This window comes from Typopeltis vanoorti, chromosome 22, assembly GCF_054136105.1.
Source record: "Typopeltis vanoorti isolate ZY-2024b chromosome 22, IOZ_Tvanoo_1.0, whole genome shotgun sequence".
In the NCBI taxonomy this organism is placed as follows: Eukaryota; Metazoa; Arthropoda; class Arachnida; order Uropygi; family Thelyphonidae; genus Typopeltis; species Typopeltis vanoorti.
The window spans coordinates 36,711,337-36,736,313 of NC_143570.1; the positions used below are offsets into that span (position 1 = coordinate 36,711,337).

General features: G+C 37.9%; 2 protein-coding genes across 2 annotated transcripts in view; one reads left to right on the top strand and one right to left on the bottom strand.

Annotated features, from left to right (window-relative positions):
• LOC150094313 (uncharacterized) overlaps positions 1-24,977 on the top strand; it is a 244,464-nt gene that overhangs the window by 19,538 nt on the left and 199,949 nt on the right. The gene's annotated exons all lie outside the window — the stretch shown is intronic.
• LOC150094314 (uncharacterized) overlaps positions 9,535-24,977 on the bottom strand; it is a 125,212-nt gene continuing 109,769 nt past the window's right edge. The window contains exons 15-18 of the mRNA XM_090411932.1: positions 20,140-20,211; positions 19,192-20,030; positions 16,920-17,155; positions 9,535-10,226 (exon numbers count right to left, since the gene is read on the bottom strand). Of these exons, the coding sequence (XP_090268058.1) occupies positions 10,107-10,226; positions 16,920-17,155; positions 19,192-20,030; positions 20,140-20,211 (1,267 nt within the window). The 3' untranslated portion in view covers positions 9,535-10,106. The remainder of the gene's footprint in view (positions 10,227-16,919; positions 17,156-19,191; positions 20,031-20,139; positions 20,212-24,977) is intronic.

Below are 24,977 nucleotides of genomic sequence, written 5' to 3' on the forward strand. Positions count from 1 at the left end.
GCTGACTCTCAGTCTATCTTACTCTACAGGCCGATGATGAAGATTTGTTGAACTCACAAATTATAGTTCATATTCAAAATTATATATGATTGATTCTTACTGACCGCGACTTTTAAGGTGACTCTTGACGAGATCGGATGTGTTATTTTAGACTTTGCCTGATTGACTGTTATATAAGGTTTTTCTGGAATCTCACATTGCACTGGCGCTAACACAGTTCTAAACCTACTGTATCCCACTCCGCGTGAAAAATGCACGAGGTCTGATGGCCGTGTAGGCCACACCCGCGACGAGAACCAGTGGTTGATGTATGGTACTTTAGGGAGGGAGGTTTTCGCTCTGTGGCCAAGTGAGTTCTTGACACTCCTTTCCTCTGTTATTAGAGCATTATAAACTTTAACATATATTGTTTTGCTTGTAGACATCCGTATGTGTGTCTACGGGATTTGCCAATGGACCCTCCAAAGTCTACAGAATTATCTACAGACACCGCAATATTCTTTAACAATATACGGTGAACAATAACGGAAAACGTAAGACGTTAAGGACGCCATTCAAAATTTAAACAAAGATCTGACACTCGACTTTCTTAAATTTACCTTAAAGAAATTTGAGACAGAATATCCTGGCTGTCTGAATCTCTACACTCAGTGACATGGAAGAAGTTGATGTGGACACTGAAGGGGACTTCACACCTGTTAAACCACCAAAGACCCCCCCCCCCCCGACAATACGATTGTTCGCAGGAGGGACAATCAAACAAAACACCAAGAACATCTGAAGATGACATAGAAGAGGATGTAGCAACACATGATACCCAAGTTACCCAGGATAGAAAAGAAAAGGTCCCTCCAGTTATCCTCCGAGATAAAGAGAAGTGGACCTCAGTCTCAAGGTCCCAAGGAGAACAAAACATCAACTTCTCCAGGGCAAGAAATACCGATGAGGTTGTAAAGATTGAGCCTGCTACTGTTTCAGATTGTCGTAAGATGACTAAAATGTGGGACAACTCCAAATTGCCCTTCCGTACTTTCGTACTACCAAGCGAAGGTATTAAAAATCTTAAAGCTTAGAGGGGTTGCTGAGGGCACCATAACTGATGAGATCACTGCCGACCTCATCAGCCAAGGACTGACCCCAATCAAAGTCAGCAGGATGCTGAGATCTGACAAAAGGCCAATGCCGCTGGTGTTGGTCGAAATCAGCAACACACAGAAAAGGATATATGAAGTGACAGGTATTTGCAGGCTCAAAATGACAACCGAGCCTCTAAGGAAGAAGGCATCGGCAGGGCAATGCCATAAATTCGGGCACACCCAAAAACTGTGTAGAGCTGCCTACAGATGTCTGAAATATGGAGAGGGACACCAGATCAACACCTGCACCAAGCCAAGATCTACACCTGCCTGTTGTGCTAACTGTAGAGGACCACATCCCGCTAATTACAAGGGGTGCCTTTTCCACCCAAAAAATCGTGGGTCAGCAAGAGTGCAATGACACCATAAGCAATCAAGCAGGTCGCCCTCCTGATCGAAATACCTCACATTCAGCAGAACAGGAAGGCACGCGACCTTCATCCATGACCAAAAAACATACGCAGAGGTGGCGCGGACTCAGATTCCTTCATCTCAAGAGCAAACAAGCTCCAAGTTAACATCCGTTCTAACTGTTTCACTTGCCACAATGCTGCATGAATTCAGCAAAGCAAGCACTTACCATCTTCCAAAAAGAGATTTTATCTATAAACCCAATCCATATTGACAGCTCGCTAAAATGTATAAAAAATTCAAACCAAACTCCCTCATTATTATAACATGGAATGCTAACGGCCTGACAAATAAAATTCTTGCGCTGCAAGAATTCGCAAACAGATACAATCCGGACATAATCTTGATCATCGAATCCCACCTCAGACCATCTAACAACCCAAGATTAAGAGGATATATACTATATAGGACAGACAGACTTCACTCTAGTGGTGGTGGCACAGCCATTTTTATTAAAAATTATTTAAGCAACAATGTTTTAACCAATCCTCAATCTTTAAACCTTGAAGTGACAGGTGTGGAGGTGCACACCAACAACGCAGGTAGACTTAAAATCTACGCAGCGTACAATCCTCCGAGCATTCCACTATTGACATCGGATTTAGACTCCATCATCGGCTCTATTGATTCCATAATTATGACAGGAGACCTCAACTCCGAACATACAGCTTGGTTTAGTTCGTCAATCGACTCCAAAGGCCGTACTGTATTTAACTACACGTCACTCAACTCATCAATAGTAGCTGGATCTACTGAGCCCACCCATTATAGGCCATCAGGAAGTTCGGATGTACTAGACATAGTTATCCTCAGGAACATCAGATATCAATATCAGCTGGAGACATTAGAAGAGCTCACTTCAGATCATAATCCTATCCTGCTCAAGCTAGATACCCAGGATCAGCTCTCTCCTCAACACTCTTTTATAGCATGGGATAAGCTCTCTAAAGTTCTCCCAGATCACATCGGCCCATCTCCTGTTATTCGCAAAAAAGATGACATAGACTTAGCTGTAAGCAACCTAACAAGACACATTAACACAACAATAACATCAGTCACAAAAGACAGTCTTTCACTCGACTCCAGTTGGATTCCGGACAAGATAATGGACCAGATTAGGGCTAAAAACAAAACCAGAAAGCGATACACAACACGAGAGCACTGCAGGATAAAACAACCTTAAACAACTTGAACAGACAGATTCGAGAAGCTCTCCAGAAACACAGCAATTCCGCATGGGAATCTAAACTTACGAAATCAATCCAGAAGATAACTCCATATGGAAATTTCTAAAATCTCTTCATACCAAAAGACAACTCCTTCCCCCTATGAAGACCAAACATGGAATTGCACACTCAGATGAAGAAAAAGTAGAAGCCCTAATTGACAATCTGGAAAATCATTGCAGCCAATCTTACGAAAACTTAAATATTAATCTCATTTATAAAGTTCATCGTCAAGGCAGAAAAGCTTTAAGACAGCCTAATGATGATTCAGATCTTATCATCCCCACTGCTCCAACAAAACTAATCAATATTATATCCCAATTGAAGAATAAAAAGGCTCCTGGTCCCGATGGTATCACCAATAGAATAATTAAATTACTCCCAAGGAAGGCCATAATTCATCTAGTTAATATAACCAATTCCATATTAAGATTCCAGTACTTTCCCTCAGCTTGGAAAACTGCTGACATCATCCCTCTGAAAAAGCCTTGTAATAACCCACAACTTCCCCAAAGCTACAGGTCCATCATTCTTCTTTCCTGCCTCTGCAAAGTAACAGAATAATCATCCTATCAAGGCTACAACTAGTAGTGGACAAACATAAAATAATCCCAAATGAATGAGCAATTTGGTTTTCGCAAAACTCACAGAACAGTGCAACAAATTCACCGATTAACAGAAAATATCATCCATGGTTTCAACTGGCATCTCCACACTGCTGCTGTGTTCTTGGACATTACCAAGGCCTTTGATAAGGTCTGGCATCAAGCCCTCATAAGTAATTTTACTCATAAGTAAAATTAACTCATTTTATTTATGAGTTAATAAGTTTTACTTATTAACTCATAGCTCAGCGAAAGATATATGCAAGTAAATCTTAACGGAATTGTTTCATCAAGGCTCAAAATTCTAGCTGGTGTACCTCAAGTTTCCCTTCTGACCCAAATACTTTTCACAAAGTATTTGGGTCAGAAGGGAAACTTGACGTATCAGACATCAAAAACATTTCAAAAAACAACCAAAATTCAAAAACAACCATTACGGCCCTTTATGCCGACGACACCGCTATTCTAGCAAGGTCTCTCAGCCCTCGCCTGGCAATCAGTAGACTCCAAGGGTGTATCAACCCATACATCTCCTCCCTTCTTCGTAAAAGATCCCATGGCAATCAGAGACCAAATATCTCTCGGAGAAAAATTCTGATCGTACACGTTGTCAATTACAATGAAACAGAGTACTACAAATACAAAAGACCGAAGGCTATTCTACTCTCAGCCGATAATAACTAATAAAACTGCCCCCAGAAGGCCAGCTTAAAGCTCACAAAACTCCCTTTCTCAAATAACTTCCTTTACAGACAAAGGGGAATATGAAAAGCATTTTTGCTTCACCCATCCTGACAGTAGCGTTATGCGTTACACGTAGTGATATTAACTTCGTAAAAAATCGTCATGCAGTGGAAGTTTTTGAGTATGGTCACAAATGTGTCTTGATCGTATAATTTTAAAAATCTTTTGTACGTGATTGGTCACCAATAAGACTTTAATTTTTCAGTAACTTCGAAAGAGGAAAGGGTTTGTTTAATTACTCTGTGTGTGTGTGTGTGTGTGTGTGTGTGTGTGTGTGTGTGTGTGTGTGTGTGTGTGTGTGTGTGTGTGTGTGTGTGTGTGTGTGTGTGTGTTGCAAAAGAATCTGAGACATGTTTTCTATTGAAATCGCAAAGAAAACAGAGTTATATTGCGACTAATAACTTTAAATCGGAACGGCAAACATTTTTTGACCGGTTGCAAATCATTTAAATTGAAAATATCCTTGACTAAATTATTCTTAGCTCTTTACTCTTCAAACGAGACTTGAAGACACAAAACAGCCAAATTTTTATCTATTATTTCTGCCATTTAAAATTATAATTTGTACGTTCCTTACGATATTAACACGTTTGTTAAAGGAACATTTAACCGAACTGGCTACGCCCTTGACGTGTTTGCATATTTGAGTCTCAGCTCAGGAAAGATTCCGCAGGAATGGAAAAAATAATTCCATTGTATGGGGATGGTGCAAAGACTCATTTCTAACTATCGGCCTGTCAGTATCTCTTAAGTGGTTGTGAAGATTTTAGAAAAGTTGGTAAGAATTCTCATACATTCTGATCAATTCGCTCATATTTTATAATGTTACAGATGAGCTGGATAAAAGGAATGGATACGCTATGATACTGTTGGACTTTGCTAAGACATTCGATAGGATGCCACACTATATTATATTATATTCTTGGGATTAATATCTCATGTAATAGTTTCTTTCGTAAATTGTATTTTCGTTGCATTATTTTTAAAACATAACTTTAAATATAAGTGGAAATTTAAGTTAAATTCTATATAAACGTTTATAAACACTTATATAATTTATAAATATATATATATATATATTTCAGTTTTGTTTACAGATATTTACTAACTAAACACTAACAATAATAAACACCAACAATAAGTTTGTAAAACTTTTCTTTTAAGAAGTACCGAAGACCTGTATTTTATCGTATAAAGTACAATGTATTTTATCGTGTAAATCGTGTAAAGTACAATACATGAGTTTGTATGGTTAATCTAAGTTTATCACAATAGGAAATGACCCCACAAGTCATCACGTTTTTCAGATGCTAATTAGAGTTGTTTTTTTTTTTTAATTTCAATACTGTTCGCGCTCTTGTCAATTAGCCGACAAATTCGGAAATCAGTGTTTATAATTTCTCGCTTACAATGTTTTTCAAACAAATATAATTTGCTCTTTGAATTAAGGCGACTCCACTTACTGATGGAGATATTTCATCCGCTTTGCTAATGGAACAGTTCACCAACTGATCATCGGTGAATACTTCAATGCATTTGTTAATCTCGATGGAAGTCGCTCAGATGTGATAAATGAAATACAATCCGCTCTCCATATTGTATAAATATTTTTTAATTAATGTATTAAAATAATTTTTAAATACTAATACGAAATATATTTTGTGATAAGATCATTAAAATATTGCGCAGATACACTCAACAAGAAATATATATTACCAGGAGCGTAAACACCAAATGTATAGCAATGTATGTTAGTGGGGAACTAACCTTTCCCCACCGTGCTATGCTCGTGAAGCTGTGTTACCTAAACAATTGCAATGCTGTTGTTGCAAGGGCGCTGCAACAACAGCATTGCAATTTTTTGTTGGGTCTAACAAATAATTTTGTTGGGTCTCAGCAGCGCCCTTGCATGAATTTCGTTATTTGCATTCAGGATGGGGATCCTCCACACATCATCGGTCAATCCGAGCACGAGGCTCTTCAAGAACATTTCGCGGAAGCCAGAGTAGTCGGCAGTGCGTTTGACCTTGCATGGTGGTCACGTTCACCCGATCTTACCCTATGTGACTTCTGGCTTTGGGAATTTCTCATTGGCAAGTTATTAGGATGATTCCGATAGGATTTATCGGAATCATCCTAATAACTTGCCAGCGCTGAAAGACAGCAATAACGCAGCATGTGTGCAACATCAATTCCCGACCAGCTGCATTTTGCTGTTGAACACACTGTGACAGTTTGTGACACACGAGAAGAGCAGCACGTTGAACAGTAGTCCGTGAATGCATAATGGAAGTGAATAAAACGTGTTATGCTTGTCACATTTCTTCTTCTTCTTACACACAAACACAAAAAAGAAAAATTACTACGTCTGCATTCAGTACATCATACAGCGTCCCCTGGTGATGAATTTTGGAACTAGTTTTTTTTTTTTTTTCATTACATATCGCTTCTGCATAACGCACAATGCATTCCTGCAAAGATTCGCAGCAGCATTTGAATCACTGAGTGGCTCTCCACACGGTCTTCAACAGGGTACACTAATGTTGATCACCCTGTATATTCACACACACACACGCACACAGCTTGGAAAGAATAGTCAATGATTCCCTCAACGGGCAAAGCGCATAGTTCCAAGTAACAAGTCACGTGTTTGTAGCCGGTATAATTTTTAGGAACACTATGCTCCCAAGTCGGTGCAGCCTGGGTGAAAGGTAGCGAAAAGGGAACTAACAGAGTTTGAAAAAGGCGTTGCGAGGCCTTTGTTCGGCAAATTAGGGCACCGAGGTCAACAATCAGTGACACCATACTGAGATGGAATCGTAGCGAGTAAACTGAAAGTGCTACCCTCAGTGGACGACCCATCACGTTCACCCAACGTGACCTTTGATTGCTATGAAGGATAATATGTAAAAACCGCCATTCGTCAGCCGATACCTTGAATGTGGAGTTGGCTTCGACGGGAACACGAATCTGCACAAAAGCATCCAGAACCGGCTCACAAAATGGGCTTCCGTGGTAGGATTGCAATCTTCAAGTTCCTTAACCAGTATGCAGCGTCATTTTCAGTGGTGTAAAGAGCGTGTACGGTGGGATGGAAGCTTGGAATGCTGTGATGAAACGACGAATCACGCTACACCCCCTCTACAGAACAGTTAACGAGTGTGGGTGTGGCGGGTGCCTGGTGAACGTCTCTTATCAGCGTGCCTAACCCGACTATGAAATGCAGAGGTGATGGCATGGTCCTGTTTTTCCTGGTTTGGCCTTGGACTTCTGTTTGTGGTGTCACGAACTTTGAACTCCGAGAGGTATCTCTGAACTTTCCAGGCAATGCAATGCTTCCTACTTCGTGACGTTTCTACGGAACTGACCATTTTCTCTTTCAACAAGACAAAGTACCATCGTGTCATAAGGCTGCTATTGTAACTGCATGGTTTGTGGACACGAACGTCGCCACACGTGACTGATCTCCACAGAGCCTCGATTTCCTCCCTGCTGAACATCTGTGGGATGAACTGCAGTGTCGGGTGAGGTCAAGAGACATCCTCCAGACATCAGTCTAGAACCTGATCACATGCTTATAGGAAGAATGGTTCAAAATTCCCATTGGTCATCGCAGCGAAAGGAGGTCCTACATCTTAAGGTGTGCGCCATGGCTATTTGTTCGTCACATTATGGTGTTCGCTGACTTCTTTCCAAGCTGTGTATATATATTTTTTTTCAGTTTGTTTCCCAGAATATTTTTATGTCCAGAATTGGCGTGAGTAATATGATCACCCTTTCGTTATTCATCTACAATTAAAAGACAAATATATATCCATTGAAATTCTAAAGCCAGATTAAAACTTTCCTGAGAGCTTATGAAAATATAGAGTTTGTTACCTTGGCCTGCATTACTTAAAAGGCACGAACTGGCCCGTATATTCGCCTTTTATTAGTGCGATTGGGTTTCACTGGCCTGATAGCTGTTTCGAATAACTGGTTGATTTCATCAGATAGACAGAGAAAAGGGGAATTTATGGACTCGTGGTATGAGTTCATATCTTTTAAGGAGTGCACACCATTGCCAAATGAGCTCTCAGGAAGTTTTAATCTGACTTTAGAATTTGAATAGATATATTATATCCTTTACATGGATAATTTGATCTGCCAGTTGTTAGTGTCGTGATCGGCTATTACCATGTATCCTCGAAATGGCTATTACACACGCGCGCACACACAAAACAAGAAATGTAAATATCCGCGCAAGTAATATCCTAGTTAGAGCAGTTAATGTCACATCAGGATGGACACGACGATGATTTATTCCTCAAGTGCTGGCTCATTAAATGTCAAATAAACCAAGTAAATCTTTTTTACCACAAGTTCATCGGCCTGCATTGTTAACCAAATGTTGGCTTCTTTGTGGGCTGACTGGCGCCAAGCAAAGACGAGAGAATTCTAGTATCCTAACAGGCAAAGGTAATTAAAATAAATAGTTTGAATTGCATTTTACTAAGCAGAGTGATTTTACGCATTTTGTACAAGTAGCGTGGATTTAAAATGATCCAAGCAAACAAAATACTGTTTCCTGTATATTGTAGTAATTTCTGAGTTACTACCATGTTATTAATATATAGCATCATCTGCCTATTCCGAACAATGAATAAATGAAAAATTACAACCAACAATGCAATTTCTGCTTACTGTAATGAGCAATGAATAGTCACATTTTCATTGTTGATTAAAACTGTGTTTACTTTTCATTCTTTTATGAATATATGCATAAAAGAGCGTCCATATTATACAGAAATTATATATATATATATATATATATATATATATATATATATATATATATATATATATATATATATAATATATTCTTATGAGCGAGCAAACTATCTAAAGTCAACTGAATATCAATAATAGTAATGTTATAAATATTTTATGATGATATAGTATTTTATGGAATACGATCCAAATTCTCCTCAAGCGGAAAGAATCGTGGATGGACATCCCATTCAGTGAGTTTTTTTTTTTTTTTTTGACGTCTCTAGTGATCAGTGTCATCAAGAGGTACTTATAATTTGTGACAGAATATAAAGCATGTAGCGTCAAAAGCTTCGGTCCTAGACAGTTCAAACTAATCGACACCAGTCATATGAATTTATAACTAATGTTCGAAATACCAACGTCTAACTAGGCGGATTTAAAATAAATAAATCACTGGGAATAGGGAGGAATTGAATTTTAATATATGCTTCTGGCTTTAATTTTCCACAATGAGACTGAATAAGTGTTTACTTTTTTTCAAAGCTTCGTAAATCTAAGTGTCCGGGGGCGTAGATTTGACTTATTGATACTAAAATTATGCGAATTAGTGGTAGATGCATGGATTTGTAAGGGAAAAAGAAGAAATTTACTATTGGTAGGCAAAGTTTTTTTTTTATTATTATTATTCTGCACATTTTTACAATATTTATATTAAATATACAACTTACAATAAACTCGTGACCTTCAATCATTGTACAACAAATAGGCAATAGATTTCATACGATTTAAACTCTTTATACATAACAATGAAACCGAGATAACAATCACATATCTACAGTTACCATGACAACGAAACTCAGTAAGTCATGACTATCATGAACAAGGATATGAAATGCATAATTAAATATTCATGATACCCATAAACTACGATACCGGATGAACAGTCGAAAGCAACAATTACCATAAAACCAGGACTTAGGAACTCCCAAAATCAAACGGCGCCAATATACAAATAATAGCAATAATTTTTTTTTTTTTTTAATTAGAATATTGGAAAGCGTGGACATCTCGAAGGTGGATTCATCGATTGCACATACCTAAGCCCGGCCTCTGATGTAATTAATATTGAGAGTGGTGGTTTCCATAAATATTCATGGTTACCATGAAGAAAGATAAACAAGGTCGCCATCACACGATCCGCGAGTACCTTAAAAATCGTCAGTTGTTCTTTCTTATAGCATATCACATACAAAACGCGATGGAACGTTTTTCTTCCACACAGTACGGACTTGATTGTTTCTATTACATCCTGTAGATAGTAAATTATTCTTGTTTCCCGAACTATGATCTTCCTGTAAAATATTAAAATAAAAATGAGCATAAATGACCAGTCAAATATAGATAACACCGACCAATCTGTATGTTGGGTTTGGGGGCCAAGAAACAAAATTTTATTTGGTGGTCGTTACTTTTCTGAGATGTATTGTAATGTCCAAGAATGGGATTAGAAACGCAAAGTTAGGGAAATAAAAAAAAAAAATAAATGAATTAAAATCGTTAAAAGAAAGAAAAATCCTTGACTGGATTTGTGAGAAGTAGATGCAATATTTGTACGTGAAAGAATAAAAAAAATAAAGAAAAGACACAGAAAGTACTGTACTAAATTAAAATAATAAAGTAAAACGTACCGTATATGTATTACATTTTGAATCCCACTTCTTTCTTAAGATCGCCCATTTTTCTCAAATCTTGGTCTTTAGGAAATGCAAAGTACTTTGTATTATTATTATTATTATTATTATTTTAGTTGTTCAGCAAATTACTATCACATATGTACATATAAAACTGAACGATTATAATTTTTTTCATTAAAATATTGCTAAATTATCTAAAGGAATACAATAAATTTAAATACATTTAAAAAAAACATATGTTATTTGAAATTATAGTCCATCACTGAAGTTGACTGCTGTAAGTTCAGTTTCGTAGATTATAAATTACTGAAATGCGTTTTCATGTGTTATCGTACTGGCATGTTACCCATCAAGGATAATCCATTGGTATCTATATAAATATTCGATAATAATATTTTATAGAGCAAACTTATAATTTTAACATTTCTGCGCATGCTATATAAGCATATACGAAACGAACCTTTCAAAATATACTTTATGAGAGAAACAAAGTACTCTTTCCAATCTTATCTGCTTTGTCGTCCCTACAAAAATAGAAGAGATTTTGTACCTTCTGGAATAAAGTACAGTAAATTTATGTTTTTCTTTATCGAGCGACCATAATGCAATATCAGAAATGAAAAGTACTTTTTATTATTTCAATAATAACTTAAAAAAAAATGAGGCAATCGATTCTTTCTTTGAGATATAATGTTCTGCGTTGATACTAAAAAGCGATCACAGAGGACGCGACAGTCGCTCGCTCTAAAGAAATAGAATATCATTAGCGATTATTTTTTTGAAGAAAAAATAAACATTTACTTTGTATTATATTGCGTTAAATTTTATTGCATTAAGATGCGTACTTAAACGCCAAAAGTATTTTATACTGTAAATTAATAATCTTTAATTCTCCATCTTCTTTATTCTTCTCAATAGTTTGTTGACATAATAAAGGTGCATCTATTTGAACAGTTAAGTGGCTAACTGTAGCTGTTGACACTGCTTGAAATGCAGGCATTAAATATCTTCTGGCATATTTCTTTACCATTTTATATTCTTAGGAGTGAATTAATAATTGTAAATTACAAGTGGACTGTATGTCCACGTTTTTCATAAGTAAATTCTCAGTCCGTTTGTAAATTTACAGAAAGAAAATATTTTTTTCAACCTGCTACGTCATTTGTTATTATATTTGTTAAAAAAATCTCCTCTATAGATAGATATGTATTTATTATATTTGTTAAAAAATAAATACCATAAACATCCTTATAAGGATTGGCTTAAAGGGGCGAAGCAAGAATGCTTTTCATCTTCCCCGTTATCTGTAGAGGACAGTGTAGGGATAAGGTGTTATTGAGCTCTTAAGGCTCTGATCATGGCAGGAGGGTAACAGCAATAGCTGAGCCTCAGTTAGAACTTCATTGGTACAGCATTGCCATCCATTACCCTCCAAGGGTATTAATCACCGCAACTCACGGTCGATTATGCTTCCATACCTTTCTACCATAAACACTGACAATTGACATTTATGACTTCAGGGGTGAAGCAAGATGCTTTTCATATTCCCCGCTATCTGTTGTGGTTACAGTGAGGGTAACATTTACGAGCAGTTTGCTCGCCCTGAATGGGCATGGAGATTATGCATCGCTATAGTAGGCTAATATAGCTTTTGGTCTTCTATATTTGAATATGTCCGTTGCCTCGTATGCTGCAGCTTGCTGAACCAAATCGTTGGGGTGTGTGTGGACGTCTTGAGGAAAAACTTAGATGCTAAGGATTGTAGAAAAGAGAAAATATAGGAAATATTTGTATCTCTATGAAGTTGATTGTTTCTAACATACCAAGGGGCGTTCAGAATCATTCTCAAGCACTTGTTCTGCACTCGTTGTATTTTGATAATGTTAGTATTAGAGGTGTGGCTTCAGGCCGGAGAGGCATAGGTGATTATAGGACGAATCATCATCTGGTATAGTTGCAATTTGATTCTGTTACTGAGCTTGCTATTTCTGTTAATTAGCGGATAGATCTGAGCTATGGCTTTAGATGCCTTTGCGCACGTAGACTTGATGTGTTGGTTGAAAGATAGCTTTTTGTCGAGAATTACACCCAGGTAATTTGTTTCTGTCTGCCAGGGAATTTTAGTATTGAATAGTAACACATCTCCTGCAGGTGACATTGGACTTTTTGAGAAAAGAACGGCTGAACTTTTCTGGGGGTTTACTTCCAATCTCCATTTGGAGAACCAACCCTCCAGTTTTAGGTTTTCTTGAAGCTTTCTGGTAACGAAATGGGGTCGGAGAGATCTGGTTAGTATTGCTGTATCGTCCGCATACAAGACCAAAATGGAAGAAATGGGATTGTGCGGGATGTCCCACATGTATACAGAAAACAGCAATGGAGCTAGTAGGGATCCCTATGGCACTCCAGCAAAGATATGGCGCTGGGACGAAGTAGAACTGTTGATTTTTACTTGCATTGATCTATTCTGAAGATATCAATGGATTAGATTAACCATTTTAGTGAGGTAACGGCTGAGATAAGTTTGTGTAGGAGTCCAAAATGCCAGATTTTGTCAAATGCTTTGGATAGGTCTAGGAAAACAGCTCCCGTACACTGGTGCCAGTTGTAGCTGGTGGGGTGATGTATTAGACAATTCTGTGGATTTGTTGAGTAGTGCTATGGTGTTGCCGAAAACCACTGTTCTTTAGGGAGGATGTTTAGGTCATTTACTGAGGTTTGGAGTTGTGAGAGAATGACCTTCTCTGCAACCTTACCCAGATTAGAGATAAGACTGATTGGACGATAATTTTGGGGCTTTGCCTGGTTTATGTACAGTAATTACATCAGCCAATTTCCAGGTAGAAGGAAAATTGTGAAATCTTAAGATTGCATTTATTATAATGGTCAGGTGCACTACAGCTTTTCGAGGCAACAGCTTGATTACTCTGTTTGAGATGCCATCTGGTCCCGGAGCTTTATTGTTCTTAAGTTCTTTAATAATATCATATAATTCAGCTGGTGATGTGGGTGCAATATAGTCAGCACTGGTATCTGGGAGATTTAATGCATGTCTGACCTGTACTGTGGATTTTATACAAGTGATTGAAATCTAAGTTGTTATAAGAGGGTTTGCACTGGTCTTCAAGAGACTTTAGTATGGCTTCTGCCTTATCTACATCTGTGTGAATTTAGCCCTGGTTTGAGATTATGGGGGAGGGAACTGTTTTTATTTCTGATGTTTCTCAGTAACCCCCAGATAGAGTGATCAATAGGTGAGATAGAGGATAACTTTTTATCCCAAACGGTTTCTATGAGTTTTAAGTACATCTCTTACTGCCCCATTTATCCTGTTTAGAGCTGTTTTATCTTGTGGTGCACGCGTGTTACGGAGTCTTTTCCTAGCTCTGTTTTTGTCTCTGATCAAGTTCATGATGTCTTCAGGCAAACGATCTGGGTTGCGAGCAGATTTGTAGGCGGTAGCTACCTTTATAAGAAGAATTAATTTGTCGTGTGAGATTTGTAACTGCAGCTTCTACTTCTTTTGTGCGTATGTGAGGAACAGATCCAATATAATCCTTGAGTGCTGTTGACAGTCTTTCCCATGTAATGTAGGAGTGAGGAGGAGGACACAGGTATTCTTGATTTCCCAGCTGTAGTAGAATTGGATTGTGATCGGATAATAGTTCATCCATAGATATGATGCTGTATTGAAGTTTAATATCCTGCAGGAGGATAACTATATCCAGGATGTCAGCAATGCTAAACGTACTGAGATAAGTTGGTTCGGTGGGGCCTGCCACAACAGCGTTGCTTGATCCTAAGTAATTGGAAAGGATGCAACCATTCTTGTTGGTGTTTGTGCAATTCCACGCAGGATGCTTGGAATTCAGATCCCCGGCAATGGGCTCTCTGGTGCATAAGATGGCATTTAGGTCAGAGTGAAGTAGAGATTTTTGGGGAGGGTTGTAAGCTGAGTAGATTTTCAGTTTGCCAGTGGAGCTGGTGACAACTTCCACGCCTGTGATCTCAAGGTTAGTGGTTGAAGGATTGCTCACAGAGTGGTGCTTAATGTAGTTTTTAATGAAGATGGCAGTGCCGCCACCTTTGTAGAGTATTCTGTCATTTCTGTTTAGGTGATAGCCCCTGATTGTAGGATTGTCTTAAATGAGTTTCACTGATTAAAATAACATCTGGTTGATATCTATATGTGAATTTCGGAGTTCCAGAATTTTGTTTTTGAGGCCATTTGCGTTCCAAGCAACTATCTGAAGAGATGCTGGAATGAGTTTGTTACTATTCATTTATGAGAGCAGTGAGGATGACCTGCGTTTCACGAAGAAATCTTTTAGTGGAGGTTTCAGTAGGGTTTGATAGACTGAAATTTTGTAGCATGTTGGCTAGTGAAGCCGTAATAACAGCTGTTAGGTTTTTAGGTGCTGTTGATTTATTTTGTTCTGGTATTGGTCTATTTGTGCGAGTCACATCGGCATAACATCTTGTTTGTTTTTGGGGGTGTCTATTTTTGGAGGTCTCCGATTTTGGCCGCTGAGTCTCCGGTTTTGATGCCTGGGCCTCTGGTGTTCTTATACTGTAGGAGGAGGGCTGATTGACTGCCTTCATCCGTCTGTTTTCTTTGGGCGCTGAGTATATCCTTTATCGTTCGCAGGATGAGGGCCACCGCAGTTTGCACATTTGGCCGAGGTGGTCCTCGGCTTTGTGCAGGTATTAGTTGGGTGGCTGTCCCCACATTTCAAACATCTATATTCTCCTCTACAAAGATTCTGGCATGGCCAAACTTCTGGCACCTGTGGCACTGCCCAGAAGATGATCTTTTCCGGAGTGGTTCTGGTGTGACGATGAGACCACAGACTGTTTTTAAGTTATAGATATCCTTGTATATTTTATGAATCTCAACAAGGACTAATGGCATGGGAGTCTTGTCTGCTTTGTACATTCTGCTGACCTTGACTGGAGGCAGATCTTGAGAATTCAGGTCAGCAGCTATTTCTGCTGTGTCAATGTCTTCACAGACACCACGAAGGACCACTTTTAAGTTTTTTTCGGAGCTGAGCGCAAAGGTATGATACTGGATGCCTCTGTTGTCCAGTTCTTTGGACAACCTTCTATAGTCTCTCACTGTTGCTGGCTGGATCTTTATGCCTTCATCCATGTTTTTGGCCTTAATAAAGCCAATATTCAAATTGGACATTGTGGATCTTAAGGCTGCCCCCTTATGCTTTTCTCTAAGGATGATCGGAGGCACCTTTTCTTTGGGAGAAATAGCGGCGTCCGAACCCTGTTCCATTTCATTATTGTCATTGTGCGGTTCTTCTGTTGCCCTTTGCTTTTTGGGTGCGCGCACTTCTACAAAGTCTGAAGGAGTAGAAGGCACCGATTCTAATTGATCTTCTACGACAACGTCTGTGACACTTTCCGGGGAAAACGTGTCGTACAATTTCACTTTTCCCGGCCAATTTTTGTTAAGTAGTTCACCTAGTCTTATAAATTCTTTATATACCTCTTCGAATATTGTCTCATTTAGCTGTTTTCCATGATTATCAACGTGAAGTTAATAAAATAAAATAAAATAAAACGCTTACCGTGCAGTTGTAGTCTTACCGGCAATGCTACAAGACTTTGTACTGTTTTGGCAAGAGCACGGAATCAAAAATTGCATGATGTACAAGACACATAATGTAAATAAAACGCACCACAATTCCAAAACTGACCAAGGACGCAAACAAAAACTGACCATAAACATTATAGTCCTTATAAAGACTGGCTTAAAGGGGCTAAGCAAGAATGCTTTTCATATTCCCCGTTATCTGTAGAGTACAGTGTAAGGATAAGGTGTTATTGAGTGTTATTATATGGTGTCTAAATTCACTATATAATTGATATTAATAATAAAAAGGTGTATTATAGAAAAATAATATTAAAATTCTTAAATTAATAATTTTGAATAATTACAACTTATTTTGAATTATATATTTTATATAATATAATATAATATAGTATAGTAATTATTTTTATAAATTAGCCAATGATTGTAGAACCGCATATACTGAGGATACGGTTATAATGCAAATGTAAATCTCCTCTATATATGAAAATTCAACCATGCCATGGTTTAGTGAATTTCCATGGCATGGTTGAAGTACAACAAAGTGGAAATCGTTTTTAAAATTTAACAATCTATGAAAAAACGAAATGAATTTTAAACTAGGGATAAAATTTATTGATATTAAAGCGTGAATACTACATGAATACGAACAGATAATACATGATTCAAGAAAGGTTGAGGTTCCTGTTATGGATTAAAATATTATTTATTGACAGGGAAACATTTAAGAAAAAAGATGTACTCACTTCTGATAATGTGGCCACTAACGTTCTTTTGGATCCACGATGATGAAGGATGGATGACAAAGAAATTCCGGAATTGTCAGTGGCGTGCACGCTGGTTCGACACGTGTAAACGATTTTCGCTATGTGCTGTTTGAACAGTTTGGTTGTCAAAGTGTACAGGACTGGATTGATGGCAGAATTGACTGGAAGGAGGAAAACGGCCACCCACGCATACAAGTCAGCTCGGATGGAAACACCTGCCAACGAAAAAACACAAACGAACTGTGAAAAGATGAGAGTCAAGTGCTTATAAATACAGCAATCCCTCGATTAGTTTTAGTTTTAAAGAACGCATTAGTGTGCCTAATGCGTTCTTTAAAACAGGCGCATTAATCGAAAACGCACTAATCGAATATAGTAACCTATGGGGAAAAAGTATAATTCGTTCCTCAAATTTCCTAGTTCCTAGTTAGACCTAGTTAAAGGAAAACCGTGAAGCTGAAGGACAATAAAACATATTCAGAATATAAATTTATTATTCTACTTCTTAACAAAGAATTGAGCTAACGTAGTTTGACGGGCATTCTGTTTCTTTTTTTCATACAAGTGACGGTATGGCCCTATTGCCTCTTCTGCAAATTTTACTGGTTCTCTCTTCACCAGGGTCAGTCTCTAAGCATTGCTGCTTACAAACTTCGATTGTACGAAAAATATTTTCAGATTGTTTCTGTGAAAGCTCTTTGGGGGCTTGTCAGTGATTAGATTTTCTTCATATTCTTCAGGATCTTTCCACTGTGCATCTAAATTTAGCAGGTCGGAATCACTCGATTTCTCAGAATGAGATTTAATTAACTTAGATTCATTTGAAAAACCTCTAAAATCATTTGCACACTGTGGAAGAATGTGCTTCCAAACGGCTCGCATATTGCTAGCAGTAATTTCATTGTGATTAGAACATTAGCTATTTCTCTTTATGAAACGCTCAAACCACCCAGCACTAGCGTGGGATTCTTCTTCTTCTTCTTTTTTTCTCCCCATCATTGATAGCCCTTTCTTTCCAGGTTACAAAGATACAATGCTTTTGATATAATAAGGTCAGTGCTTAGCAGGATGTTTTTCGTTACAATCTTCAATCCATGTAGAAAGAAGTCTCTCTAATTCAATCATTATAATACTTTTTGATTTCGAGTGCATGCATGATGAACTTGAAGCTGCCTTACCTTTCTCTTTGTATTCAGCAGTTGATTCACCCATTTTTGTGTTCTTGTCCTATCTCTGCTCTGGACTCGCCTTGTTCACTTTCTTTATTACATCACGTTTTTCTTCCAGTGAGATTACTTTTCGAATAATTTTCACACTTCCAATTTTTTGCTCACTAATTCTTTTACTCATGATGAAAGGTTGAGAAAATACTTTAAAATTAAAAAAAAAAAGGTCTTTCGGTTAGCCGAGTGGCTATGTGCTTCGCAACCATATGCCTGGGAAAGGAGTGTACCGGGTTCGATTCCCGTCGTTGACGTGAGGAGCTCAGACATAGCCAAGTTAGCCGGTCTTTGGCGTGGACTGCAGGGTTTTCCTCCCCCAAGCAGGCAAAGCAGCCCCGTGAACACACGAATCTGCAGACATAGGACACACCGGGAGGTATAGGGCTAGCTACCTTATCCTCTCCTCGGGACGGGTATGGCTTTGAAGGACTAAGGATAGCCCCGTAACAGGCCACTAGGCCATATATGTGAAGGAGGAAGAAGAAGATAAAAAAAAAGTAAGGAAAACAATTGCAAAATACGCATGAGATATGATCATCAAAATGTTATGTAATTAGCAGCGACATAAACTTTGGCGGTAAATTTGGAACATAGTGTACATAGTAGTGTAGTATGCCATTAAAAAATAACTTTGTAAAATGTTTTAAATCGGTAACTAAATTATTTCGTGGTAGTGATTTTTTTTAAATAGTTAGCCATAAATATGTAGACATAGAAAAATTTTTAAAATCTATAACATTTATTTTTAAGATGCATATAGGCGCACTAATCGAATTTGGGTATCGAAAAAAATGACGCACTGATCGGAGGCGCATTAATCGAGGGATTGCTGTATACTGAAGCATCTAAACCCATCAGAACTACTGTTGACCGAAGAACAATGGTTTTTTTGGCGCATGCGCAGTCAGTACGCATTCTCGAACCAATTACATTACTAATGATAACAATGTTTTTGGCTCGTGTGCACTCCAATGCAATATAGTTTGTAATGACAATATTTTAAACAAGAATATTAAAGTCTTTCTCACCTGCCATTGCAATCAGCTTGATCAGGACAATGGGCACCCAACACAGAAAGTCCGTACCCACAATAAACGCGAACCGTTTAGCGATTGCTCTGTCGTGTAACTGTTGAGTCGACCTCAGTCCTATTCTAGAATGAGTGATGGTGAAGAACATGGTGATGTAAGCGAAGAAGATGAACGTGAAGGCAGCCATGTTGACGCCACAGAACAAGAAAGTGGAATATTCCCAACCCTGAGCGAAAGGGTCGTGAATGTGCAGGGGCAGACACACGCCATTGTTGCCGTAGAACTCGTCACCATAGTAACCAATGTTCAACACGGGCAGCACAGACAGCAACACGGCAATGGTCCATACGATCGTCATGCAAGTAACGGCCGAACGGATCGTGCGCCGTTTCAGGGTCAAAGGGTAAATGATGGACGTGTAACGGTCGATGGTGATGATGGTTAGAATCAGCACGGACGATTCGCTGCTCAGAGTGCTGAGGAACCCGCAGAAATTGCACTGCCAACTGTGTCTCCAGTCGTTCTCGTGTTTGATGTACTCGCCGCGGAACTCCGTGTCGTACGAGGCGATCACGAACAGGTACACGCCCATGAGTAAGTCCGCCATGGACAGGTTCTTGATGTAGAACGAATGCACCTCGTTGGGCTCGGTGAGGAGAATGCGACCAATAAGCACGAAGAAGTTGCCGAGACAGGCGACGACTGCTACGACCCAAACGCTTACTCGTAACACCACACTGTCCAGCAGGTGGGCGATGCTACTGATGCCGTCTCCCCGAGGCTCGCAAACTCGCACGTGTAAGGAATAGGAACACAAATGGAAATCGTCGAAGTATCTGAAAAAGAAATCTTTGAAAATAAATACCAAAAAAAAAAAAAGAAATTTTAAAAATTCATCAAGCGATGTTTTTGAATCTCATGATTTTCTTTTTTTTTCTTACTTACATATATTGTAAGGAAATTAGACTGCCAAATACACCAGGCTGCAACTTCCTTAACTGGTTATTCCTGAGATCTCTGCAACAGCACCAAATTCGAATTACTCACGTAAATCCAAACTGAAGTTTAATTACTTAAAAAATGCTGCCGAAATCATCAATAGTTATTTTGTTCAACTCATTCATTCTCCAATATATAAAATTAATACGTAAAACTAAATTCAATAAACTCCGAAACAGCAATTTAACCTTTTTCATTTTGAGTTCTAACTCGATTTCAGTGATCTTATAAACGTATTTCTTTATATAAGATAAGGGCACGTCCACGAATTATATATTGCTTGTTAGATGCAGGGAGGAATCCTGAACGCATAAAAACAATAACCACAGATTTTCACTTTTTTAAATATCCATTTTTGGATTCCAATCGCTTTACACATTACAACTTGAATTTTGACAACGTCAAATGAAGGTTGAATTTATTGTAAGAGAATTTAATTCACAGTTTCGACATCAAATATTAGGTGCTTAAACATAATTACTGAATTTCAAAAAGTGTTAAATAAATACGGGATAACAGTGCCCCCACAGCTAGCTAAATTCTAGATTTTGAATAAATCTAGCTTTTTCTTACATAGAAGAAACAGCTTCCCCAGAAATAGAATAAATAATGATAAAACTACCTTTTAGCACAACAACAACGTTACTGACTAGATGGGTGAAGCAAACATGTTTCTCACATTCCTCTTTGTCTGAATAAAGAGTTTGGTTTTGAGCTTTACGTTCGCTCTTTGTGGGTTGTGGGATTAGTTATGTTCATCTGGGAGTAAAACATTTCAAAAAAATCTTTAGTTTAATTATTTAAATACATTTTATGAATAGAAACAAAAGGTGTATTAAAATTAAAGACATAAAACTTATTAAAAAATAATAAATATTTGAATATTTCGTCTTATAATTTATAAAATAAGATTAATATTTATTTTTTATAGTAGAAACTTCAAGTTAAGCAAACAATTTTATCATATACTATGAAATGCCAGATTTCATAGTATATGGGAATAATAAAGGTGAATAATATTCACATTATTCACCTTTCTTTTTGGGAGAGCGAATTCAGAAGTTTCGAGGGGTGGGGGGGTTCGTAGAGATAGAAATGTTCAGGATCAAGTTTATACTGTATGATAATTTGACAGAAGGGGAGAAGAAAAATCTAAATATCAGGAATACAGTATATCATAGCGTAATTTATTTATGTAAAAATGCTCACTCATTTTAATTTTTTTTCAGCACAATATGCTAAACGAAAGCAAAGAAATTCACACTGAAGTTCATGAGTTTATTAATAAGGCGCGTTAGGCCTAATTGAACTTGAAACCAAATGGCGCTTCTGTTGCATAATCTGAAAAACACACAAACTTTGTTTAAAAAACCCTCGGATTCGACTCCACTCTTTTTAATCCTAATTTTGTTAACTAAGCTTGTTAACCTGTCTCAGATGAAGGTGGCCTCTCCATCGGAGTAGTTCATAATTTCAAAATATGACTTCTGTTTGCAATTATGTCTTTAGGGGTGAAGCAAGATGCTTTTCATATTCCCCGCTATCTGTTGTAGTTACAGTGAGGGTAAAATTTAGGAGCGGCAGTTTGTTCAATCGTTGGGGTGTGTGGACGTCTTTAAGAAAAACTTGGATGCTAAGGATTACAGAAAAGAAAGAATATAGGGAATATTTGTATCTCTATGAAGTTGATTGTTTCTAACATGCCATACCAAGGGGTGTTCAGAATCATTCTCAACTTCTGTTTTCTTATCCTTATAAGGACTGGCTTAAAGGGGCGAAGCAAGAATGCTTTTCATCTTCCCCGTTATCTGTAGAGGACAGTGTAGGGATAAGGTGTTATTGAGCTATTAAAGCTCTGATCATGGCAGGAGGGTAACAGCAATAGCAGAGCCTCAGTTAGAACTTCATTGGCTACAGCATTGCCATCCATTACCCTCCAAGGGAGAATTTTATTATTCATTCAATCTATCTAAATCAACTTCTGTTTGACATAACATACATAACATCATTGGCCAGAAGGGTGAAGCAAGATGCTTTTATTCCCCGTTGTCTGATAAGGAGGATGAATTGAAGGAAAGATTTATGAGCTGAGAGCTCGCCCTGGGGGGCACGGAGATCAGTCATTGTTGCAAGTATTTAGGATGGCTTTTGGCCTCTTGTATTTGAAGAGGTCAGTCTCTTCATAGTCTGCTGCTTGTTTAACTAGATCGTTGGGGTGAGTAGAGATCTTTGAGAAAAATTTTTCTGCTGTAGTTAATAGGAAGGAGTAGATGTAAGGGATGTTCGTATCTCTATGCAGTTGCACGTTCCTTACGAACCACGGTGCGTCCAATATCGTGCGTAAACACCTATTTTGCACTCTCTGCAGTCTGAGGATGTTGGAGTTGGATGTGTGGCTCCAGGCTGGAGAGGCATATGTCAACATTGGGCGGATCGTCAACAGGTAGAGGAGCACTTTGATTCTGGTATTCAGTCTACTTTTTCTATTTATTAGAGGGTAAAGTTGTGCAATAGTTTTAGATGCTTTCGTACATAAGGCTTTGGTGTGTGGGTTGAACGTTAATCTTTTGTCCAGAATTACTCCAAGATATTTTGTTTCTGTTTGCCAGGGGATTTTGGTGTTGAAAAGATAAAGGTCCCTCATGGGAGTTGCCATTCTTCTGGTGAAAAGTATTGCTACACTCTTCTGGGGATTCACTTGTAATCTCCATTTGGAGAACCAATGTTCTAGTTGTAGTAGGTTTTCTTGCAACTTTTTAGTGACAAGATGAGGTCGTAGAGATCTGGCAAGAACTGCTGTGTCGTCCGCATAAAGTGCTAAGATGGATGACATTGGGTTGTGCGGGATGTCTGCCATATATATTGAGAATAAGATCGGAGCCAATAGGGAACCTTGAGGAACTCCCGCAGAGATCCGTCGCTGACTTGAAACTGTACCATTTATTTTGACTTGTATGTGTCTGTCCTGGAGGTAAGATTTAATTAGGTGGACGATACTTGATGGTATACCTGCTGAAATGAGTTTGTGTAGCAGTCCCAAGTGCCATATCTTGTCAAAAGCTTTCGCTATGTCAAGGAAGACTGCTCCGGTGTGCTGGTGCCAATTGTATCCGGTGGTGATATACTCAATTATCCTATAAATTTGTTGAGTAGTACTGTGATGTTGTCTGAATCCAAATTGTTCCTTAGGAATGATATTTAACTCATTTACTGAGGCGTGGAGTTTAGAGAGAATGATTTTTTCAGCAATTTTGCCTAAGTTTGAGATTAGGCTGATGGGTCGATAGCTTTCAGGCAGGTGTGGATCTTTACCTGGTTTATGCACTGGGACTACATCTGCGACTTTCCAATAGCTGGGGAAATAGTTAAATCGGAACATGGCGTTGATTATGGTGGTGAGATGTACAACAGCTCTTCGGGGCAGCAGTTTTATTACTCTATTTGTTATGCCATCTGGGCCAGGGGCTTTTTTATTCTTTAGCTTCTTTAGAATTTCATAGATTTCCGCTGGTGAGGTGTTTGGAGGTATGTTGTTGCTGGTATCGGTGACTTTCAGTGCATGTCTGACATGGAGGTGGATTTTATAGACATGTTTGAAATCCAAGTTGTCATATGTAGGGCTACATTGTTTTTCTAGGTTCTTTGCTATCTCTTCAGCTTTTTCTGCGTCCGTGTGTACTAGTCCCATGTCTGACTTGAGTGGGGGAAGAGATTTGCTTTTGTTTCTGAGACTTCTTAATATGTTCCAGATGGAGTGATCGCCAGGTGATACAGAGGCTAGTTTGGCTTCCCAAGTTTTGTTCCTATAAGCTTTAAGTGCTTCTCTAACTTCATTGTTCAGTTTGTTGAGAACCCCCTTATCCTGAGGTGCACAGGTGTTGTGGTACCTTTTCCTTGCTTTGTTTTTGTTCCTAATTAGATCCATGATGTCTTCTGGGAGTCTGTTTGGCTTAAAAGTGGTTTTGGTAGAGGTGATTCTTCTGTTTGATATTCTGTCCATACCATGCCATTTGGCTTAATATAAAATAATAAATGGTGTGGAAATAAATAATTAAAATATTTCCAGTAAATTTTGCATATAATGTAAATTTAAGATATTCTAAGTTTAAAATACAATTTGCATTAAGCTTTAATTAAAAAAATCTAATTTTTGCGGGATTTATTCTTAGAAAAATACAAGTGCGTATGTGAGAATCTTCATTCAATTTTAAAAATCCACTTCCGCTTCAAGTTCATTAATTACTACTGGATTTATGAGTCCAACAACCCACGGGGGTTGCCAATTCGGGTAGAATGATGAAAAAAATCCTGCCCGAGTTGTATTTCTCCAGCTGTGATAGTTTTAAAAAGTTTCTATCCAATTTACTGTTAAAATATCTTGAAAATCACAAAATATCGTACTCGTAAATTAAGGCAATTATTAATTTAAACATCTAGAACAAGTCCGTCAAAAATGCATTAAATTAAGAAGCTTAACATACTACTCTCTTCAGATATTAAACTGGTGTTGTCAGAGAGTTTAATTTGTGATTCAAGAACGAGTAGAAAAGATTAAAAGATTACTTGTTGGCTGAATTTCATTTAAGTTACCAACAATGTCTTATGATGGATTAATCGACTGGAACTAATCTTTAACATGTTATTCATCGTAAGTGTAGTAATAGGAACTATTCTTATGGAAAATTTGTTCCATTCGAAGTTATTTTTACCGATTTCCTCCTTAACAATATTAAATTGACTTTTAATCCTTAGACCAAATCCTAACACATTTATTACAACTTTAA